Source organism: Coprinopsis cinerea (genome assembly GCF_000182895.1).
Source record: "Coprinopsis cinerea okayama7#130 chromosome 7 map unlocalized cont3.7, whole genome shotgun sequence".
Classification (NCBI taxonomy): domain Eukaryota; kingdom Fungi; phylum Basidiomycota; class Agaricomycetes; order Agaricales; family Psathyrellaceae; genus Coprinopsis; species Coprinopsis cinerea.
The window spans coordinates 2,942,098-2,959,814 of record NW_003307538.1 but is presented as its reverse complement, the minus strand read 5'-3'; the positions used below and the strand labels follow the sequence as shown (position 1 = coordinate 2,959,814).

General features: G+C 50.6%; 7 protein-coding genes and 2 non-coding genes across 9 annotated transcripts; 4 read left to right on the top strand and 5 right to left on the bottom strand.

Annotated features, from left to right (window-relative positions):
• Nucleotides 1–3,086: 3,086 nt before the first annotated feature.
• On the bottom strand, nt 3,087–4,721 carry CC1G_12899 (hypothetical protein; the record flags this gene model as incomplete). The annotated part of the gene is made up of 8 exons (XM_001831872.2): nt 3,087–3,370; nt 3,424–3,753; nt 3,814–3,892; nt 3,953–4,104; nt 4,156–4,207; nt 4,261–4,337; nt 4,400–4,412; nt 4,467–4,721. 8 exons carry the CDS (start codon nt 4,719–4,721, stop codon nt 3,087–3,089), a joined length of 1,242 nt encoding a protein of 413 aa, XP_001831924.2.
• Nucleotides 4,722–6,040: 1,319 nt separating this feature from the next.
• On the bottom strand, nt 6,041–6,129 carry CC1G_20162. The gene has a single exon. It is a non-coding gene; the product is annotated as a tRNA-Tyr (tRNA).
• A 575-nt stretch (nt 6,130–6,704) lies between these two features.
• CC1G_14926 (hypothetical protein) lies at nt 6,705–7,055 on the top strand (the record flags this gene model as incomplete). Its single annotated transcript, XM_002910902.1, has 1 exon — nt 6,705–7,055. One exon carries the CDS (start codon nt 6,705–6,707, stop codon nt 7,053–7,055), a length of 351 nt encoding a protein of 116 aa, XP_002910948.1.
• A 290-nt stretch (nt 7,056–7,345) lies between these two features.
• CC1G_14925 (chitin deacetylase) lies at nt 7,346–8,267 on the bottom strand (the record flags this gene model as incomplete). Its single annotated transcript, XM_002910901.1, has 3 exons — nt 7,346–7,596; nt 7,659–7,906; nt 7,969–8,267. The coding sequence occupies 3 exons, from the start codon at nt 8,265–8,267 to the stop codon at nt 7,346–7,348; spliced, it is 798 nt and encodes a 265-aa protein (XP_002910947.1).
• Nucleotides 8,268–8,748: 481 nt separating this feature from the next.
• Nucleotides 8,749–10,068, bottom strand: CC1G_14924 (hypothetical protein; the record flags this gene model as incomplete). The annotated part of the gene is made up of 4 exons (XM_002910900.1): nt 8,749–8,911; nt 9,176–9,741; nt 9,907–9,945; nt 10,042–10,068. The coding sequence occupies 4 exons, from the start codon at nt 10,066–10,068 to the stop codon at nt 8,749–8,751; spliced, it is 795 nt and encodes a 264-aa protein (XP_002910946.1).
• A 1,860-nt stretch (nt 10,069–11,928) lies between these two features.
• On the top strand, nt 11,929–13,266 carry CC1G_12897 (carbohydrate deacetylase; the record flags this gene model as incomplete). Its single annotated transcript, XM_001831870.2, has 4 exons — nt 11,929–11,953; nt 12,182–12,581; nt 12,647–12,891; nt 13,016–13,266. 4 exons carry the CDS (start codon nt 11,929–11,931, stop codon nt 13,264–13,266), a joined length of 921 nt encoding a protein of 306 aa, XP_001831922.2.
• Nucleotides 13,267–15,270: 2,004 nt separating this feature from the next.
• On the top strand, nt 15,271–15,566 carry CC1G_14923 (hypothetical protein; the record flags this gene model as incomplete). Its single annotated transcript, XM_002910899.1, has 3 exons — nt 15,271–15,287; nt 15,341–15,386; nt 15,438–15,566. The coding sequence occupies 3 exons, from the start codon at nt 15,271–15,273 to the stop codon at nt 15,564–15,566; spliced, it is 192 nt and encodes a 63-aa protein (XP_002910945.1).
• A 31-nt stretch (nt 15,567–15,597) lies between these two features.
• On the top strand, nt 15,598–16,562 carry CC1G_12896 (hypothetical protein; the record flags this gene model as incomplete). The annotated part of the gene is made up of 2 exons (XM_001831869.1): nt 15,598–15,789; nt 15,876–16,562. 2 exons carry the CDS (start codon nt 15,598–15,600, stop codon nt 16,560–16,562), a joined length of 879 nt encoding a protein of 292 aa, XP_001831921.1.
• Nucleotides 16,563–16,856: 294 nt separating this feature from the next.
• Nucleotides 16,857–16,948, bottom strand: CC1G_20161. The gene has a single exon. It is a non-coding gene; the product is annotated as a tRNA-Asp (tRNA).
• Nucleotides 16,949–17,717: the final 769 nt, after the last annotated feature.

Genomic DNA, 17,717 nt, shown 5'->3' with positions numbered 1-17,717 from the left:
GAGATGAGTAGAAACTCCGGAGGGGTTTGCGGACGTGGGACACAATAGAGTAGTTAGTGCTCCTGGTGCGCATACCACAGCGTGCGGATCCGGAATCTACTGTTAGACTCTACGGAACTGCGGAGTCTGCGGAGTCGAAGGGACCTTGGCCTCAACGTATTGCGTTGTGCCCACGCTGGTGGTATATGGTCCAACCCGAAAGGAGAGGGGAGGAGAGGGAGAGAGAGACGCGCCTTGCGGCGGAAGACGAGTAGAGAGAGGAGAGAGCCTTGCGGAGCGGAATCGAGTCGACCCTGTCATATTCATACATGGAGGATAGGATACATCCTACCGGAATCCATGCATGGAGAAGGACTCACCCTGGTACCCTTCCGTATGTAAAAAGGTGTGCTTCTGCTTCTTCCTGCCAGCTGTCATAGGTTGACGGCCTTTGACATCTGAGAAGGTACCTAAATGACGGTCGATAGCTGCTTCCCTGTGTCTAATAATAGATGGGAAGTCAATGAGATGTCATAGAATGTATGTTATTAGATATGTTACAACCCAAATTACGGGCTCGTTTTTAGTCCGATTACCTTAGAATTTTGCACATTTATTCTACGCGTTGAAGCGTTGTTGGGAATGCCAAAATATTATCGTTTTTCATTGCAACACCGCACTAGAAAAGGGATAAAAGAAAAACAATGAATCTGTAATAGCGGGGCAGGATGGATAGGTACATGCGTAGTAGTTGATCCATAGAAAAGCGAGAATGGAGTACTAAGTACTCACCGACTCTCGAGCACGACAACGCTATGCAGCTCGCGCTACAACCTGAACAATCTGACAGTCAAATTTGCGGAAAAAGCGAACCAAATGGGATAGATACCCTGTGACCTGCTTCAGCTAGCACGTAGCACAACTGCGTACGATTCCCCCTAAGTTTCAAGCCCAGTATCACGCCAAACGGAGCAGTATGGACTGAGAAACTCGACGAGGATGATGGATCCATGCTTGAGAATAGAGAAACTAGCGGAAATTATAGGCAAGTACCAACGCCATTCAAGACTTCGTCTGATTTTTACTATATGACATACAGAACGAAAAATGCAACCAACCATCTTACAAAACCAATTATTCTGAGAATTGTGAACATTTTTTTGTGATTTGTCGAGCACAGGAAGAGGGTAAATGGAACGGAATGTTTTACGACCAGGATTTTTGATCGCTCTCGGCATTGTCCGTTCTCGGCGCGTGGTTGATCTCGGCTTTCTCGGCAGGCCTAAAACATATCCATGGGCGCTTCTCTGAGCTGTTGCAGGCGCTTTCGGAAGAAAAAACAGGGTTTTCACCTATGTTTTCCCTCTGTTTAACAAAGGTGTCTCCTTTCAGAGAAAATAAGCCTCCCTCTCATTTGTTTAGACTGTATCTTTTGTCAAAACAAAGCTTTCTAAGGTTGGATTCATTTCTTGATAAATCGGATGACATTCTAAAAATAACCTACCTAACAGCAACTCAAAAAAAATATTTTAAGGCAAGTATCCCGATGGGAAGGTGTATGGATCTGTGAGATCGTATTCCAGATCTCGGAATGGCTATAAAAAGCAGTTTGGAATCCCATGCATGGTCCTAGGCAAAGGCCTGGGTTGGATACGTCCTATCCCATGCATGGGTTTGGGCAGGATATTCCTACTCTCATGCATGGGAATGACAGGGTCTGGTGCGGAATCAGGAGCACTGTGCGGATATGCGGAGTATGCGGAAAGCTCTAGCAAGCCTAAAGGCTCAAGACTGGACAGAGGGGAAGTTCTGTATAAGTCTGATTCGAGATTCCGGATGAGTATCTACTACAGAAATCTAGCTAGCTTATATATCTGTAGATACTCTGGATATACTCTGGGATAAGTCTGGGACAAGAGAAAGAACTGAGTCATAAGAAATGCGGAATACCGCGGAATGCGAAGAAGATGAGTAAGACGATTCCAAAGAACAATAGCAAAGCAAGGAAGGGAGTCATAAGGAAGTATAAGAGGTCACATGCAGAGTCTGGGCGCCTAGAGGGCGGTTACGAGGTTTCTCCGCACGGTCCGCACCGGCCCTCAGTTGCGGGCCGTGTCGTACCGGCGGCGCTCCGCATAAATGCGGAGCGGAGTGCCTAGCGCCCGTAAACTCCGCATGCGGATCGACTGCGGAGCATGTGGGAGTGCGGAGGGAAGGGTTGCGGAGATATGGGAATGTGGGATGCGGAGAGGTGATGGCGAGTGTGGGGATGTGCGGGATCATGCGGGAGATCATGTGAGACTGTGCGGGGAGTGTGGGTCAAGGCTGGTGGGTTGTGGGTGGATGTGGGTGGATGTTCGAGACCCTAACATCGTACATTGGTACGATGAAGTGTACGATTTACCGAAAAAATTACCTTTTTTTGTACGATGGTACGATGAATGTACGATGACATCATTTTCCCACGGGGGACGATGGTACGACGTCGTACATTAAACATGGCCATGTTTTTTGGAACATAATATTAGGTTTAATCTTCTCGTTCAAATTCAGAATATACAGTCTTCGCAACAAAATATTCGTCTTTCTGCGGTCCCGCGACGCCTGGATGACGTGGTACTGGATAGTCTGGGTTGCATAGGCGCAGGTTGTGCGATCTGTATCGATGCATCTGCAGGTGGGAATCGGACCAGGTAACTGAGCATTGGACAGGAACGATGAGGAGAAGGGCGTAGTAAAGCTAAACGCTGAAAGAACGAAGGCGTGTGGAGATTGGCGTTGTTTGTTTTCAAAGCTGATGGCGTTTCATGTGGCGGTACGTGTATGCCGACGCCCGTTGAGTGGTTGTGTGAGGAAGAGCGCCCCGAGTCCCGACGCTCTGTGTGTGCTGTAATGGGACATCTATGCGCAGCGCGCTGATACCATTTCTGTGCGATTCAATCCCAAGAAAAGGAACGAAGAAACTATGATACATTGGGTGCGAGATACAACAAGAAAAGAAACAAACTAGAAATACAAGAGTGGTGCGAGTCACCGGAAATGCTACAACTCGAAAGCGAAATTCTAAGGCTACATCAGAGGCGCTGTAAGTCGAAAAAGGGAGACATTTAGACAGGTGACGGAGGAACACTGTTTCGGAGCGTAATGGCCGATTTTTCGTCGTCTATAACCGAACCTTGACACGACTCTTTGGAGTCTTTCTCGCAAACAGCGTCGAAGCCGCGCTCGATGTCGGAATCGGACATGATCATCGTCAAGACGCCAACGCTCGACGAGGGACGCTCATCGGTTGGACTTTCGCCTCGAAGATACGAGGGAACAACGAGCGTTGCTTTCGGAGCGTCCGACCTTGCGATATGAGTGCGAATCGCGATGAGAACGAAGACAATGCCTGCATTATTCGTCAGCTACAGCTCATACAATATAAAAGGGGACCACACGCACCAACGCTAGGAACCATCGTCGCATGGATGATGACTTGCGCTCTATGGTTCAGCATATGCAGTACCAAAAGAACGAGCTGCTGAAGGGTATATATCGAAGCGCTCTCGATGATAATTCGAGCCACAGTCATCAGAGGAAGTCCGCCCGACTGTCGCAGTCCTGCCTTCTGGGAGAACCGATGCTGTTTCCAGATCTTGAAGGCAATCAGGCCCGTCGTCAGACAGTTCTGAGCGAGGTTGACCGGGTAAATCATCATGAAGAACTTGATGGCGAGCGCGTGGTCCATAGCGGCGGGGTTGCTGAACCAGGTTATGGCGATCGCGTTAATAGCTACCAGGTTTGAGGGGTTAGAACCTTGAACTGAACAGTAGAACGAAGCGCAGAACGTACCGATACTGAACAGTAATAGCACAGTCGGTACCGCGATCACGTAATAGTTACCTCCCCAAATGACGAAGCAGCGATAAATCTGTGGGAGGTAGAGCCTGGTGACTACGGACACAAGTCTGATAACTAGAGGGAGACGTACAACGAGAACGTCGGCGTGAAGCACGAGTATGATGATGATAATGACATAGGAAAAGTTATCCCAAGCCGTGAAGTCCCGAAAGTAGTACACCGGCAACATCGTGTTGTCGAAGTTCTGTGCATAAGCACGAACGAACCGATACACGTTGATAGCTATGGAATGGATTAGTGTTCGGGTGAGGCTCCAATAATCCAAAGACGTACCAGTGTACACAGTCGTCAATGCGAACATCACGAACATGGAGAAGAGGAAGAACTACCAATGAACGAGTTAGACATCTCACACGATGCGACTAATTGAGGACGTACCTTTCCACCCCGCCCTCCCTTCGATCCATCTCTTAGCATGAGGTGCACCGCTCCTACGAACAGAATCACGTATACACCTAACGAAATAGATATCGGTGATTAGCTTTCGACGCCTTGGGAGACAATCGCCCAACCCCACCGTAGATGACTGCCTAGAACAATCAAATGTGAGCGATAGTCGTTATCGAGCGCGCCAGGGTACTTACCTCCAGAAAGAACGAAATGAGCATGTAAACCTGCTCGGCTTTGTCCATCGCCAGCGCTTGGGCTGCGAGTTCTGCTTCGCTCAAAGCCATCTCCTCGATGGAGCTCTGCGAGTGGTACGTGCGATAGGGAAGATGGGGGATGGAAAGTGGCGGGTCCGAACTCGAGGACGTCCTTCCAGCCCTCGACCCGATAAATAGGCCGCACCTGCTCACCTCCCAAGACCAAACCTGCAACGGACGCTTCGATCGGCTCATATGATCCTCCAGGTGTGATACATTCTGTGGATATAATATCATTTTCGAAGTAACGTCAATTACATGTCGATACACATACCTCGAACTCCCTATATCAATGCCGTGTTCTGGGGAAGTGCTGTGAGGGTTCCTGGAACATTCGAAGGATGGTGAGATGCCACGCGAGAAGAAGACTCGAGCGTCTCGTGCGATTCCGAACACTGGCTTAGGTATATTCGGTGTAATTGATGGGATGTGACAGCGTTAAGAAGGCGAAATGTGGGGGACAGAAGGCTTGAGCACCTAACAAAGTCCATCCGTCAGTTTCTCGAGTTGAAGGATCTGAAAGGCACCGAGCTCTATTCACCGTATTCGGGATCCTTCCGTCTATTGAATTCGCCGGTAGCGCTCTTGTTCTCCCAGCCTCCTTCAAGGCGAAGGCTCGGATTACATTGAATACGATACTTTCCTGGCGGGTTTTGGGCTTGTAGTTCGAATATTTCCTCTGCGCTCGAGCGACGCACAAGATCACCCTTCCTACCGCGCTGAGAACGACGGCGGATAAACGAAAGAAACGCCCCTTATTTGGGAAATTTTCCTCTAGGACGAGCGATTAGCTGACATCGACTGTGTGATTGCAAGGACCTACTGGGCTTGTGGCTAGTGCCTTCGAGCCGCCCTTCACCCATCTGGTACTCCTCTCTCGATGCTCTATCCAGGGAACGCTACGGTAGTTAGGATAAAGGTCTGTGATACGTCGGATAAGAAAAGGGATGGGTTCCGTGTAGCGCGGTACGAACTCGACTAGGTGGGCTATTCTCGCCCTCTCCTGGTCGAGGTATAGCCAGAGCAAGGTGCTAGCAATTGAGATGAATATACGATCATAGCGCTCGGAAAGCGCGATTCAATTGCGCTTAAACTCTTGGTGCCGAGGGTGAGCTTCCAAACCACGTTTCGCCACGAGGGAAGCGGTGTTTGACGCCGTATTTGCACACGTTCACCAACTTCGACTTTAATCTTCGCTCCGTTAGCTCCACACAGGATGAATAATTCACGAGACCCACCGTTTCATGACCCCAGCATCTTCGACGATTGAGTGGTGTTGAGCGTCCACGCCATTATCCATACCCGCCGCAGGTAGAGCGATCGCATTGTTTATTTGGCGTTGTTTCATTCAAGTGGCATTCCAATGCAGGTGCGAAGAAAGAAAGCGATTGTGAATGTCTTTTCCGTCAAATCCTTGGAAAACACCTTCGTAACGGTACGCTCGACGGTTCTTGGACACCCTAACTATTGCACCATGGTTTGAGAGGCGCGATCGAAAAAAAAAATCCCTTCATTCCGACCTGCCTGGCTCGAACAGGCGACATCAAGATGACCTCGGTTCACCAATTACAGTCTTGCGCTCTTCCAACTGAGCTAAGGTCGGGCGATTGGCAGGGAAATCAACTGCAGGAGGCATGAATCGCTCCCATCTCATGGTCCGATGAACCAATCGTTTCAAATTCTGCGAATACTGTAGTTCATTGGGGTGGCTGCTCAATAAACTTTCCCGGTATGATGGATAGACGTACATGTAGTAACGCTTCGATCAATCATCAGCTATCGAACACCCTAACAAGTATAAAAACGACTGCGCATGGGGTGACAGGGTAGCGGCTCCACAGCGTCGAACCATTCTCCATGGCCATGTATACTCCCTTGCTAAAAACCTCTTTCCTCCTGGCTAACTCGCTGCTGGTATACAAAATATTGACAGACCCCAATCGGAAGCCGTCCAAGCTTCCACGGCAGAAAGTACGACGACCCTGGTTCGCAGAGCTACTCTTGAAACGAATTGAGGTGTACGACTATTTCAAGGTAACCCTATCTTCCTTTTTGTATATCCCTCCGTTGTTGAGTTCCCCGACAGTACATCTACATAACCGCCTCGCTCCTCGAGATTTTGAGCATTCTGCCGTCATCCACATTTTCTCCGCTCTTCGACTTTATTGCTTCAACGTCATGGGCCCGTTCTTCGTCTTCAACCTTCACATCTATCCCGCCCACAAATTAATCCAACACGGCCCCTACTGCATTGTCCGGCATCCAAGCTACTTTGCACTCCTTTTCATACTCACCGGCGCTTGCCTCAACCTATTGGCCGAAGGCTCTTTGTTCTTCAGTAGTGGCCTACTGGCGTGTGAAGCGGGAAGGATAGGAGTGGGTCTGATGATAGGCAGCGTCGCCGCAACAACTGTAGGATTAATCGTTGGTATTGAGAAGGAGGAAGAGTTATTGGAGAGGGAGTTCAAGGATGAGTGGCGAGGCTACACGAAGAGGGTACCTTACAGGATCATTCCCTTCGTGTTTTGATACGTGTAGGCAACGATGTTTCCCTCTCAATGTGTTGAGATTATTGTACAATAGCCAGCGTCGTTGCTGCTTCTTTGCCCCCGATCCTCCATTTTGACTTGCACCTGACCTTACGTCGACTTCTGACGCGGACAAAGTAAGAGGGCGCATCGCCAAAGAGTATCCAACACGTAAGGTGCTGCAGAAACTTCCATCGGTATGTCGCATAGAGTAAGCTCAGCGTGATTTAGTTGCTATTTAAAGAACAGATAAGAATGTATAAGGTAGAGGCTTTCAGCGACAGTGTCGCTTTAATCACAGACCCAAGTCTCATCTCGAGGCGTCGGCCCATTGATCGCCCAATCGTACATTGACCCAGGAATAGCCTCTCCTGTACACTCCGAGAGCGTCACAGCTCTCAGCCCACGCTTCTGAACCCACTCGACGATCCAGGGCATGAGTTCCTCAGCGGTAGACTTGATCCAGTCGTTCGCCATAACAACAACCATTGGATCATCGGGAAGTTCATTGAATTTGGCCTTGATAGCTTCGACAGAAAGACCTGGAGATGGAATCATTCCATTAGGCACCGACGAATGTTTCAATACCGAGATAGAAACTCACTCTCGTCTTGCGTATCATGACTCCAATGCGCAATCTTGTACCGGATGCCCCTCGAAACCAAAGTTTCCCGCACGTCTCTATTCAGAGCGCCATAAGGGGGTCGCATCCATCGAAATCGTTTGCCCAAGATTTTGCGCATGGCGTCCCGGAACTTCGCATCGTCCTCGAGTATTTCATCACGAGTTGAGTCGGTGAGATTCAAGTGGCCCCAGGTATATGAGCCAATTTGATGACCCGCATCATCCGCTCTGAAAGACATGACCGTCATAGGTGAGTTAGGAAGGAACGAGAAATACGATGGTGAACGCACTTGATGACTGCGTCGGCGTAGTCGTAGATGCACTGGCCATCCTTCTTCCCAGTGACGAAGAAGGTGGCCTTCATGTTATGTTTATTGAGGATGTCGACCACAGAAGAAGTAAATTGAGAGGGACCGCCGTTGAACGTGATCGCAACTGTGTTGGGCACGCTACACGTCCCAACAACACAGCCAAATGGGTATTCTGGGTATGAAGGAAGGACTGGTGGGCAGGGGAACTCGAACTGAGCCACCGCGACACCTGTAAGAGCGAGAGAAATGAACAGCGGAGACCTGAAGTAGTAGAGCATTGTGAACTGCAACTAATAGAGCGATTGAGGAGTTTCTGTGTCTTGCTATTCAACACAAGCGCTTTTATACGACGTAGAGAGCACTAAACACCCGATGATCTAGCGTCGTTTAGGACAAGTAAAAGATGAGGACGATTACAGATGACGTGAACATGGTTCTTTCGAGGCAAGGACTCGACTGATGATTGTTCTAACTACCGATAACTGGCTACCGAAGCAAAGTAGCATGCGTGGGCACCGATGCGTGGGTCTTTTGTATACTAATCCGTTGGACCTCTTGGGAAAGATATGCTCCAATTTGGCCCTCTTTGTTTAAACTGTCAATTCGGCACGGTGATGTTCATAGCCTTGGCCCTTGGTCAACCACGATGCAGTGGTACATTCCCAGACGACCTTCGTTCGACACTCCATTCATTCAATATACTTTATGGTGAAATTATGCATGCTATTGGATGGAATCTGTCCCGAGCTACAGCCTGCCTCACGTCGAGGCTGGGAGATTAGAGCCCATGGGGTCATTGGCTACTCTCCCAGAGCCCATGAGGTCAATCGTCAAATCCGTTCTCGGAAGATCTTCCCTCGAAGACAATCCCGGGAAGCCGGAAGGGGGGCGACCCATCACTTTGTTCTCGCCAGGAGCTTTACTTATTATTCGCCATTGAAACTACCCGAAGTACAAACGGTTACGAGACGTGCGATCACCCATCGATTATCCCCTGATCCTACTCCTACACTCACAAGCCTGACTCGGCAACCCAGGGCACGTCGGGTCCATCACCGTCATCGTATGAATATACCTCATCTTCCCATCCTCCAACCTAAACTCATGACTATCCGGCCTACTCGTCCTACAATTCCCAATCCTCACAAACACATCGACCGCTCCCAACGTCTCATCAATCACATACCTCCTATCCGGCATCTCCACAATCCTCGACGGTACTCCCACATTGCACGAGTCGTTGGGTGATCCATTTCCGGTGTAGATACCACCCTCGAGACGGTTACACGGTGTACCCCACGGTACGACGACCGTCTTGTCTTTCCAGAGGTCGAGGTAGGCGTCCGCAGCGGCTTGGATTGCCTCTCGCGTATCGCGCCTCCCAACGGGAATCGTGAACCAGTCCTCCCTCTCCGCATACATCTTTGTACCCGTGGCGTTGAACAACCAATCACCTTGATCGGTGATCAGACTCTCAACCTTCACCACCTCTCCAGTCGTATTATCAACCCTGATCTGGGTTCCGATAACGTATGGATGGCGAGGGTCGGTGACGACCATTTCAGTGTACGTAGCACACGAGGTGGTGTCGTGCAAGCTACGGTTGTAGTCGACACGAAGGGGAGAGGCGAAGATACTGCGTTGGATGGTGGAAGGGAGGAAATTCTCGGTGTAAGTGGCGGTCGTCAGATCAGGGGATGTCAAGGAACCAGTGAGACGTGAGTTGACGTAGTCGGCGGTAATCGCTTGGAGCTGGGCGTAGGTGAGCGTACACTCAGCAACCGCCTGGAGGGGGTACAGAACCCCGAGACAGAGAGCGAGAAGGCTACGTGTCGTTTTCATGCTTGAAAACCAGCTGCGCTGGAAACTTTCATTAATGGATTACAACCAAGACCGGAATTTCGTAGTAGAGCGTACCTGCTCAATGGTATTAGAGGGAGCCTCTACCGCACTTTCCTTTCACCCCATCGACGCGCCCATATAAGCACCTGAGCTGGAATTACTCCAGGCGATTCTCCGAGAAGAAGGGACAGTCCAACTTCGAGATGGCACGCCTGATACGGTTCGAACGGGTGACATAACCGCGACTTCGCACTTGGGTAACGAAGCAGCGTTGTGGGTCCAGCGCTCGACTCGCTCGAGGAGAACTCAAGAAACGAGAGTAGCGGGCTAGAATCCGGGTGTCATCCATAGGTGCTAAGCGCAACCAGGATGGTATTTGGCCAGTAGATCGCGCCGATATGGCGAGTGGGGTGGTCTCCAACTCGTCCGAGAAGTACATCGAGCTCCTCAAAGAACCACAGAAGATATACTTGTATCATCTTGATCTTTCTCCCGCCTCTTCATCGCTGTCAACTGTGCGTCCTTCCCTGAACTCGTGACAAAACACAGACCCCAGTTGAGTCGTCATCCTCACCAGAAAGGAAAGTCGTCGCACCGTCTCTGGCCTTCTCTCTACAATCGACCTCGAACAAGGTGAACGTGCGATGACCAAGCTGTCGAGTCTTCCATAAAGCGACGCAGTTGAGGCCAGCGCTGTATGGGACGAGAATCGTCCTCAGAACGAAGATGGGAGAAACAACCTTTCTACCCCAGGAGGAAGCCTTTCAACCATTTCGGAATCGGCGAGAGCTGTCAACAAGAAGGAATCGGAGTCGACCATCGGAGATCAGGATTAACCCCATCTTACAGAGGTTTACGCGAGGTCATTCAGTTGCAGAAACGCTCCCAAGGATTCTGCATCCGATTGGTCATGATTGAATCGCATCCGATGCGAGTACGACGGCCAAGGACAGCTCAGCCAGAGGTTCAATACAAAACCGGGGTGAGCAGAGAGAATGTGCTTCAATGACGAGCATCGGATAGACGATGTATTGAAACAACAGCCTGATATTCAAGTTGACGCCGTTAGAAACCAGAGAACAGAGCTGCAGGGACGAACCAAGTGATCGAACCTATTTTTCCGATGTGAAAGAAGAGCGGATGCAGAGAGTCAGAGCGGTCCGGTCACAGACGCGAGAAGAGATGGTCGGGGCGAGGTAAAGGAAAGAGTCCTAGAGTAGATAACACAGGTCAGGAGTTTGGAAACAAGTCAATCTGATGAACTTCTCCATTCTATGGACCAGGCGCCGACGGGAAGGTGTGCGCTGTGTGAACAAAAATGAGTGAACTTGGAAATTCGACGTAGGGCTCTGGAATGGAAAGACATGGGGCGACGATTGTGGCTACTTGACCCCAGATTCAACCTGGGATGATGGAATGGATAAAACAAGAGAAGTTGCTACACAGCGGTAGTCGTGGTCATAATCAAGGTCCATCGCAGTGCGATCATAGCGCTTTGGCGAAGGATCTGTTTGGCAACACCGTGAAAATTACACAAAGTCAAATACCGGATCCAACAATCGTCGTTCTCACGAAGTTTCTCTTTCGCTCTTCGACTGCATTTCGGCCTTGAAATCTGTATCTCATCTCGGGGACCAAATGTGAAACCAAATTCCCAAAATTCGGCCGTCCTCTGACCGTGGACAAGTCGTCTCTCATCTGTGAGGCAATATCTCGAGCTTCGCTTCTTCGATAACTTTGTTCTCTTCTCTGACTGGTTCGAATGAGCAACTTAGACGATCACGAAGATTAGAAATACGGTCATTTGCCACTTGTCGCGATTCAATGATTTCACCTCGAGTTTCTCCCTCGGGTCAAGTGACGTATCCACCACAACAGCGCTCATCTAAGCTCGAGCACACGTCCAGCTTCTCCGGGTCACCTATACCCCACATTGCATGGCACCCACATGGCATTTAGCATTTCTCCGTACAGGGGGACAACGGAGATATTCCCCGTCCAAAAGCTCTGCAAAACAACCATCTAGGACGCCGAATCTGGTCATCAACCGTCGCGAGACCGCTCTTTCCCCACGACGATCATCTCCACTTACCCCACATGGCTCGCCCACGGTCAAAATTCGGTAAATGGCTCAGCACCGAAGGGTTCCTCGTATAAAATCTCTCGAGGCTTCGTTTTTCAAGGAGCAAACCAACCCATCGTTCATTTTCTTCGTCTTCGTACGCGATGAACTATAAGTCAGCGCCATTCTTCGCTCTTCTCCTCGCCTCGTTCGCGTCTGCCCAATCTGGACCTTACGGTACTTCTTCTCTTTCTCGTTGAACCTATCGTTGCTCACCCTCGACTGTAGGCCAGTGCGGTGGCCAAGGCTGGAGCGGCTCCACATCCTGCGTATCAGGTTACACCTGCACCGTCCTCAACGACTGGTACCACCAATGTCTCCCAGGATCCAACAATCCCGCACCACCAGTGACGACCCAGCCCCCTCCCGTCGTCACCCCTCCTCCCCCCGCCGCCACGACCACCCCCAATAACCCCGCCCCCACGCAAGGCGGTACCGAACTCCCCTTCGGCACCCTCGTCACCGGATGCAGCGTCCCAAACACCATCGCCATCACCTTTGATGACGGTCCCTACACCTGGACCTCTGGCTTGATCGACTCGCTCGATCGCGCTGGCGTCAAGGCCACCTTCTTCGTCGTTGGAAGGATGTACGGCTGCATCTACGACTACGCCGATGTTCTCAAGAAGTACGTACATATTTCCTTTCCCTCCGTTCATCGCTGAGCGACTCCCCGTTTGTTTCGTACCACAGGGCTTACAACTCGGGTCACCAAATCGCCTCGCACACCTGGTCGCACGCCAACCTCTCGGGCCAGTCCGAGTCCAACGTCCGCAACGAAATGACTCGCCTCGAGACTGCTCTCCAGAAGATCCTCGGTATTCGTCCCAAGTGGTTCCGCCCACCTTATGGCGCTCAGAACCAGAACTTGCTCAACATCATGAGGAGCTTGAGGTACAAGACCGTCACCTGGAACTTGGACACCGAAGATTGGAACAGTGCGTACCTCTTTCATTTTTTCGTACTTTCGACTTCACTTCTTCCTTCGTTCCTCGCTCGTGGATCACACCAAACCCCATGTTCCTTCCCTCCCTCCCAACATTCGCTGACCCTTCCCTGCAGACGTCTCCGTCCAAACCTCCCAAGCCAAATTCAACGCGCTCAACAACAACCGCGATCCCAAGATCATCCCCCTCGCTCACGACGCTCTCCAATCCACCGCCCAACAGCTCGGTCCCTGGATTGCCAACTGGGCCAACCAGCGTGGTCTCAAGGCCGTCACCCTCTCCGAGTGCTTGGGCGAGCCTATCCCCGGTGGACAGTACGACATCGTTGGCCAGCCTACGCCTAGGGATAACACCTGGACTTGCTAAGCGCTGGTCGGAGGCTGGAGCGTCGGTGGAAGCAAGAACTCATCGGCGTTAGGAGTGATGGTGGTGGAGGTACAGATGGAATAGGGGATAAGAAGACGATGTGAATATGGTGTATAAAATGAATATTTATTCTGGCTTTTGTTCCACAGCCAATCCTGCGTGTCTCTTGAACTCGTTCACAAGGTCTATTCGCCACTTTCTAACTCAGCCTCATTCACTGACCATCTTCGCCTCGCGCTATGACTTCAAGTACAGAGGCGAAAAGTAACACTCGTTTGGTTCTCGAGCGTGGGGATCAACGTCGTTCGTCCATTTTCAACCCATGGATTGAAGCTTGACCGATGGGCGCTGATAGCACGAAATTGCGATCACTTGCAGCAATCAAGGACAGGAATCCGCGAGACAGAAGAAAAAGGCAATTCACTTGAATCATGATCGTCCCTCGGAAGTATTTCAAGCCCGACGAAATAAAAGGGAGGATCTCGTCGGGCGACTATCGAATCCAACAAAGAGCCTATCTCAACTTAGAGGTAAGTACGATTCCCCAAAATCATCCTCACTCTGGAACCAGGAGGCGCAATGGCGTTTCGTCTCGGATTACCAAATATAAAAAAGCTGTTCCACCATCTTCGTGATGAACGCCAGAGTCGCTATTCAATCTCACTTCCGTTCATGAGTTGGGACGTGCAGCGCGGAAGTCATTCGAGTATAAAGATTGACAAGGATAGCGATAGCTAAGCTTTGAACCGACTAAGAATCTTGAAAGTATGCTCGCTGCTCCTGAGGAATGTGCTCGAGACCTCGACATAGTGTATACGCGGGATGCACCTACGGCGGTATCGCCATTCAGGTTCCAGCACTAGGTAAGTTCCATCCCTTCCGAGCCTCGACCGTGTCCTGCTTAGCCCCTACCCCACACCACACACACACTAGCGAACATAAAATCCCAGGCTTCCAACTCCTAATGTCAATCTACGGACTCATCCTCTTCCTCTCTAATCGGAAAATGGAAATTATACCATAGATGTACAGGTGCTACGTCGTTTGGAACGACTCAAAATGGATCGTATGTTTATTTCAGTTTGGTGGTAAGTCCATGAATCCCAAGTGACATTGTCTCATCATTATCAGGAAGATTTATTATTGTCCAATCGTTTACTGGACCTTGTCGTCTCAGATGATGATCTTCAGAGTCACGAGTGGACGATTTTTCACTCGGCACGAAGACACCGTCGCTTCAAGCCTTGCTAGTACGGTGTCAAGACCCATTGTTTTCACTCATGCAGAGCCGAGTCGGACTCGATCGGGATCGAGCACACGAACAGACAGCGCTTCGTCATCGGTATAGTACACACCCTATAGCTACTCTTCGCAGACGGAGGAGCAAGCGAAAGAGAGGTGCCGAGTTGAAGGATCAAGACTTGAATGAAGCGTAGATGGGTCATCGCACGGTAGCGCAGATCCATCCATAGGGGGCTATTACAGGCGATTTCGCAACGTGTAGAGTCTCGATGACAAGACACCTCCGACCCTAAACCACTCATTGGCGCGTTCGTTGCGCGATTCGCTTTGGACAATGATCACTCTCCGAATATGTACGCGTACCACTTCCTATTTAGTGCGAGATTCTCCTAAACTACTTATGAATTGCGAGCAAAGTCAAGCACAAAGGGCTTGAAGATGATACATCCGTCTTCAGTCATCCTTGTAATAGCACGTAGAGGACCCTCAAGCCTCAAGCCTTCATCTCCCAGCTTCTGAAGGCCCCTCGAAGGGAAAGATCGCAGCGCCACCTTTCACACCTGCTCCCCCTCCATCCGCTCCCTTCAAAGCTTCACAGCTTGGCCATCATGCTCATCGCTTTAACTTCTAACCACAAGCTAACAGTCAGACCTTTGACAACCTGAACTTTTCCTGAACCTTCGCCTCCTTTCACCGGTGTCAACAGCCACCTCGGATAGCCGTACGTACGTAGTTCGGTGGTCTCGCCTCAGGGTCTGCACAATGCCCGACCTCCGACGGTACGTACGTACTGGGCACTGATAAGTCGATCGATTTTCCTATAAATTCGAAGCGTAGGCGGTAAAGAGACGAAGTACAGCGCACCACCGGTACCTAGAGTGCGTGTCGTAACCCAAGAGCGGTTCTTCCAATCAAAGAGCCTTTCTCAGTTGACACCGACACGACATCGACACAACGACTATCTTGACCTGACGAACCCTCCAACGTCGCACGATTCCACCTCACGACCCTTCACGCCAATCCCGCACGAGCGACAAAATCGCACAGCATATAGATAACGAACCCACAAAAGCAACTCCCAATTCCAATATGACGCTCAACCCCACCCTCCTCACCCCCACCCTCCTCAAACCCCTCCTCCTCCTCCTCAACTCCCTCTTCGTCTACCTAACCCTAACAGACCCGAACCCCAACCCCTCGAAGGCACCCAAGCAACGCGCCCTACGCGGTCCGATATACAACCTCTTCCATCTCCGATTGAGGGTGTACAGCTGGTACAAGGTTCGTCTCTACCTTCCCATCCTCCTCCACTTCCTAATTCCTCAACGTAAATCTGGAAACTAATGTGGGAGTTTTGTTTTACGTAGTATCTCTTCGCGGCGGTATCCCTCTTAGAGGTTTACTCCATCCTGACCGCCTCTCAATCATCCACAACACCACCACCACAACCCACCCTCCCCCTCTCCTTCCTCCTCCCCACCCTCCTCCTGCACCTCTCCTCCCTCCTCCGCCTTTACTGCTACAAAACCCTCGGCCCCTTCTTCGTCTTCCAACTATCCACCTTCCCCGCCCAAAAACTCATCACATCCGGGCCGTACTCCGTCGTCCGACACCCCAGCTACCCCGCTTTCGTCCTCATCATCCTCAGCGGATTCTTGTGCGTGTTTGCGGAAGGGGGGTGGGTGAGGGGGAGTGGGATTTTGGATGAGGGGCTGGTTTTGTCTCTGGACAGCCTTACTCCGAGTCTTAGTGGACTCGGTGGACTCGGAGAGAGCATCAAAGGAGCGCTCCAAGGACTTGGCGGAACACTAGTACTCCTGGGCTCGGAAGGACGACTGCAGGGACTAGTATACGTACTCGGAGGTCAAATAACCATCCCCCCTCTCATACTCCAAACCCTCCTCTACACCTTCACACTCGCCATCGCAGCAGCCACCCTCGGTCTCTGCGCCGGCACCAAAGAGGAGGAAGACCTCCTCGCAAAGGAGTTTGGCGACGAATGGAAAGAGTACGTGAGGAAGGTACCCTACAAGTTGGTTCCGTACGTTTATTAGACTGGTCTACGAGTATTACTAGTAGGTCGTGTGGAATCGATTGCTAGTAGCCGTGCCGGGGTAGTATCGATTACTTATCAGCCGTGTGGGTATCGAGATTCGATATCGATTACTTATCAGCCGTGTGATCAGAGACGACGTACTACCTACCATCCATGTATCTCTCCCTGTCTACAGACTCAAATACATAGAGCTCGTCGTACTTGTGGATGAAAAAGGCAACAAAAACAACAAAGAGTACTATACTATTATGATAGAATAAGGGGGAAAAAATGAAACATCCGAAGGCTGTATCTCTCTGTCTGGGAGTCGAACCCAGCTTTCGCGCGGCCAATAACATGATATGCGATGACAGGCGCGTGTACTAACCGATATACTAACAGAGAGTTGGGTGTTAAGCACCAGGAGCTTGGAAGGTGGGTCGGGCGTCCATCGTATGATCATGAGAGGGAGCGTCGTGTATCATTCCGGTTGTGGTCAGTTGGAATGCAGGTTGGTCAGAGTTGAGTAACGCGTCGAAGAGAGAGGGTGTATACGTGGGCTGGTACGCCCATGGAGAAGTATAGTATGTGCGCGTTTATCATGAGCTTCCAAGGACCCAATCGAATTCTGTCTTGTGATTCCAGTCGTCGCATTCTAAATTTGGGCATAACGACGGCTTCGAAGGAAATAATCAATACGACAAGAAGAGACACCATCACGCACTTCAAAGTACCTCAAGAGTCAATAAAAGGAACCGCTATGTATAAACGCCCATCCCAGTTTCACTTGATACTCCAAAGCAAAATAGACGCCCAGATCTCGTCCATGTGAAAACCCCGCACCCCTCGAACGAGGGCGGATTTCATTTCCGGAGCGGTGGCTGTGCCTCGCGCAAGCCAACATCGCCGAACGCCGAACCCCAGTCTTGTTCCCCAGAAACGACCTCCTAACCCCAGACTGACCCCCCTCATCGGCTACTATCCACCCTCGTACCGGTCCATGAACGTCAACACACCCCCTCGACGGAAGCAACCCGGCTTCTAGTCGAGTTCCAGGTAGCCGTTTGTTCGTTTGGAGCTGTTTGGAGGGAAGAGGAAGGAAGGGTGGGGTTGGATGACATGTGATTGTTAGTGTTATACCCGGATTGCGGAGGGAGCCTTAAAAAGCACGGGC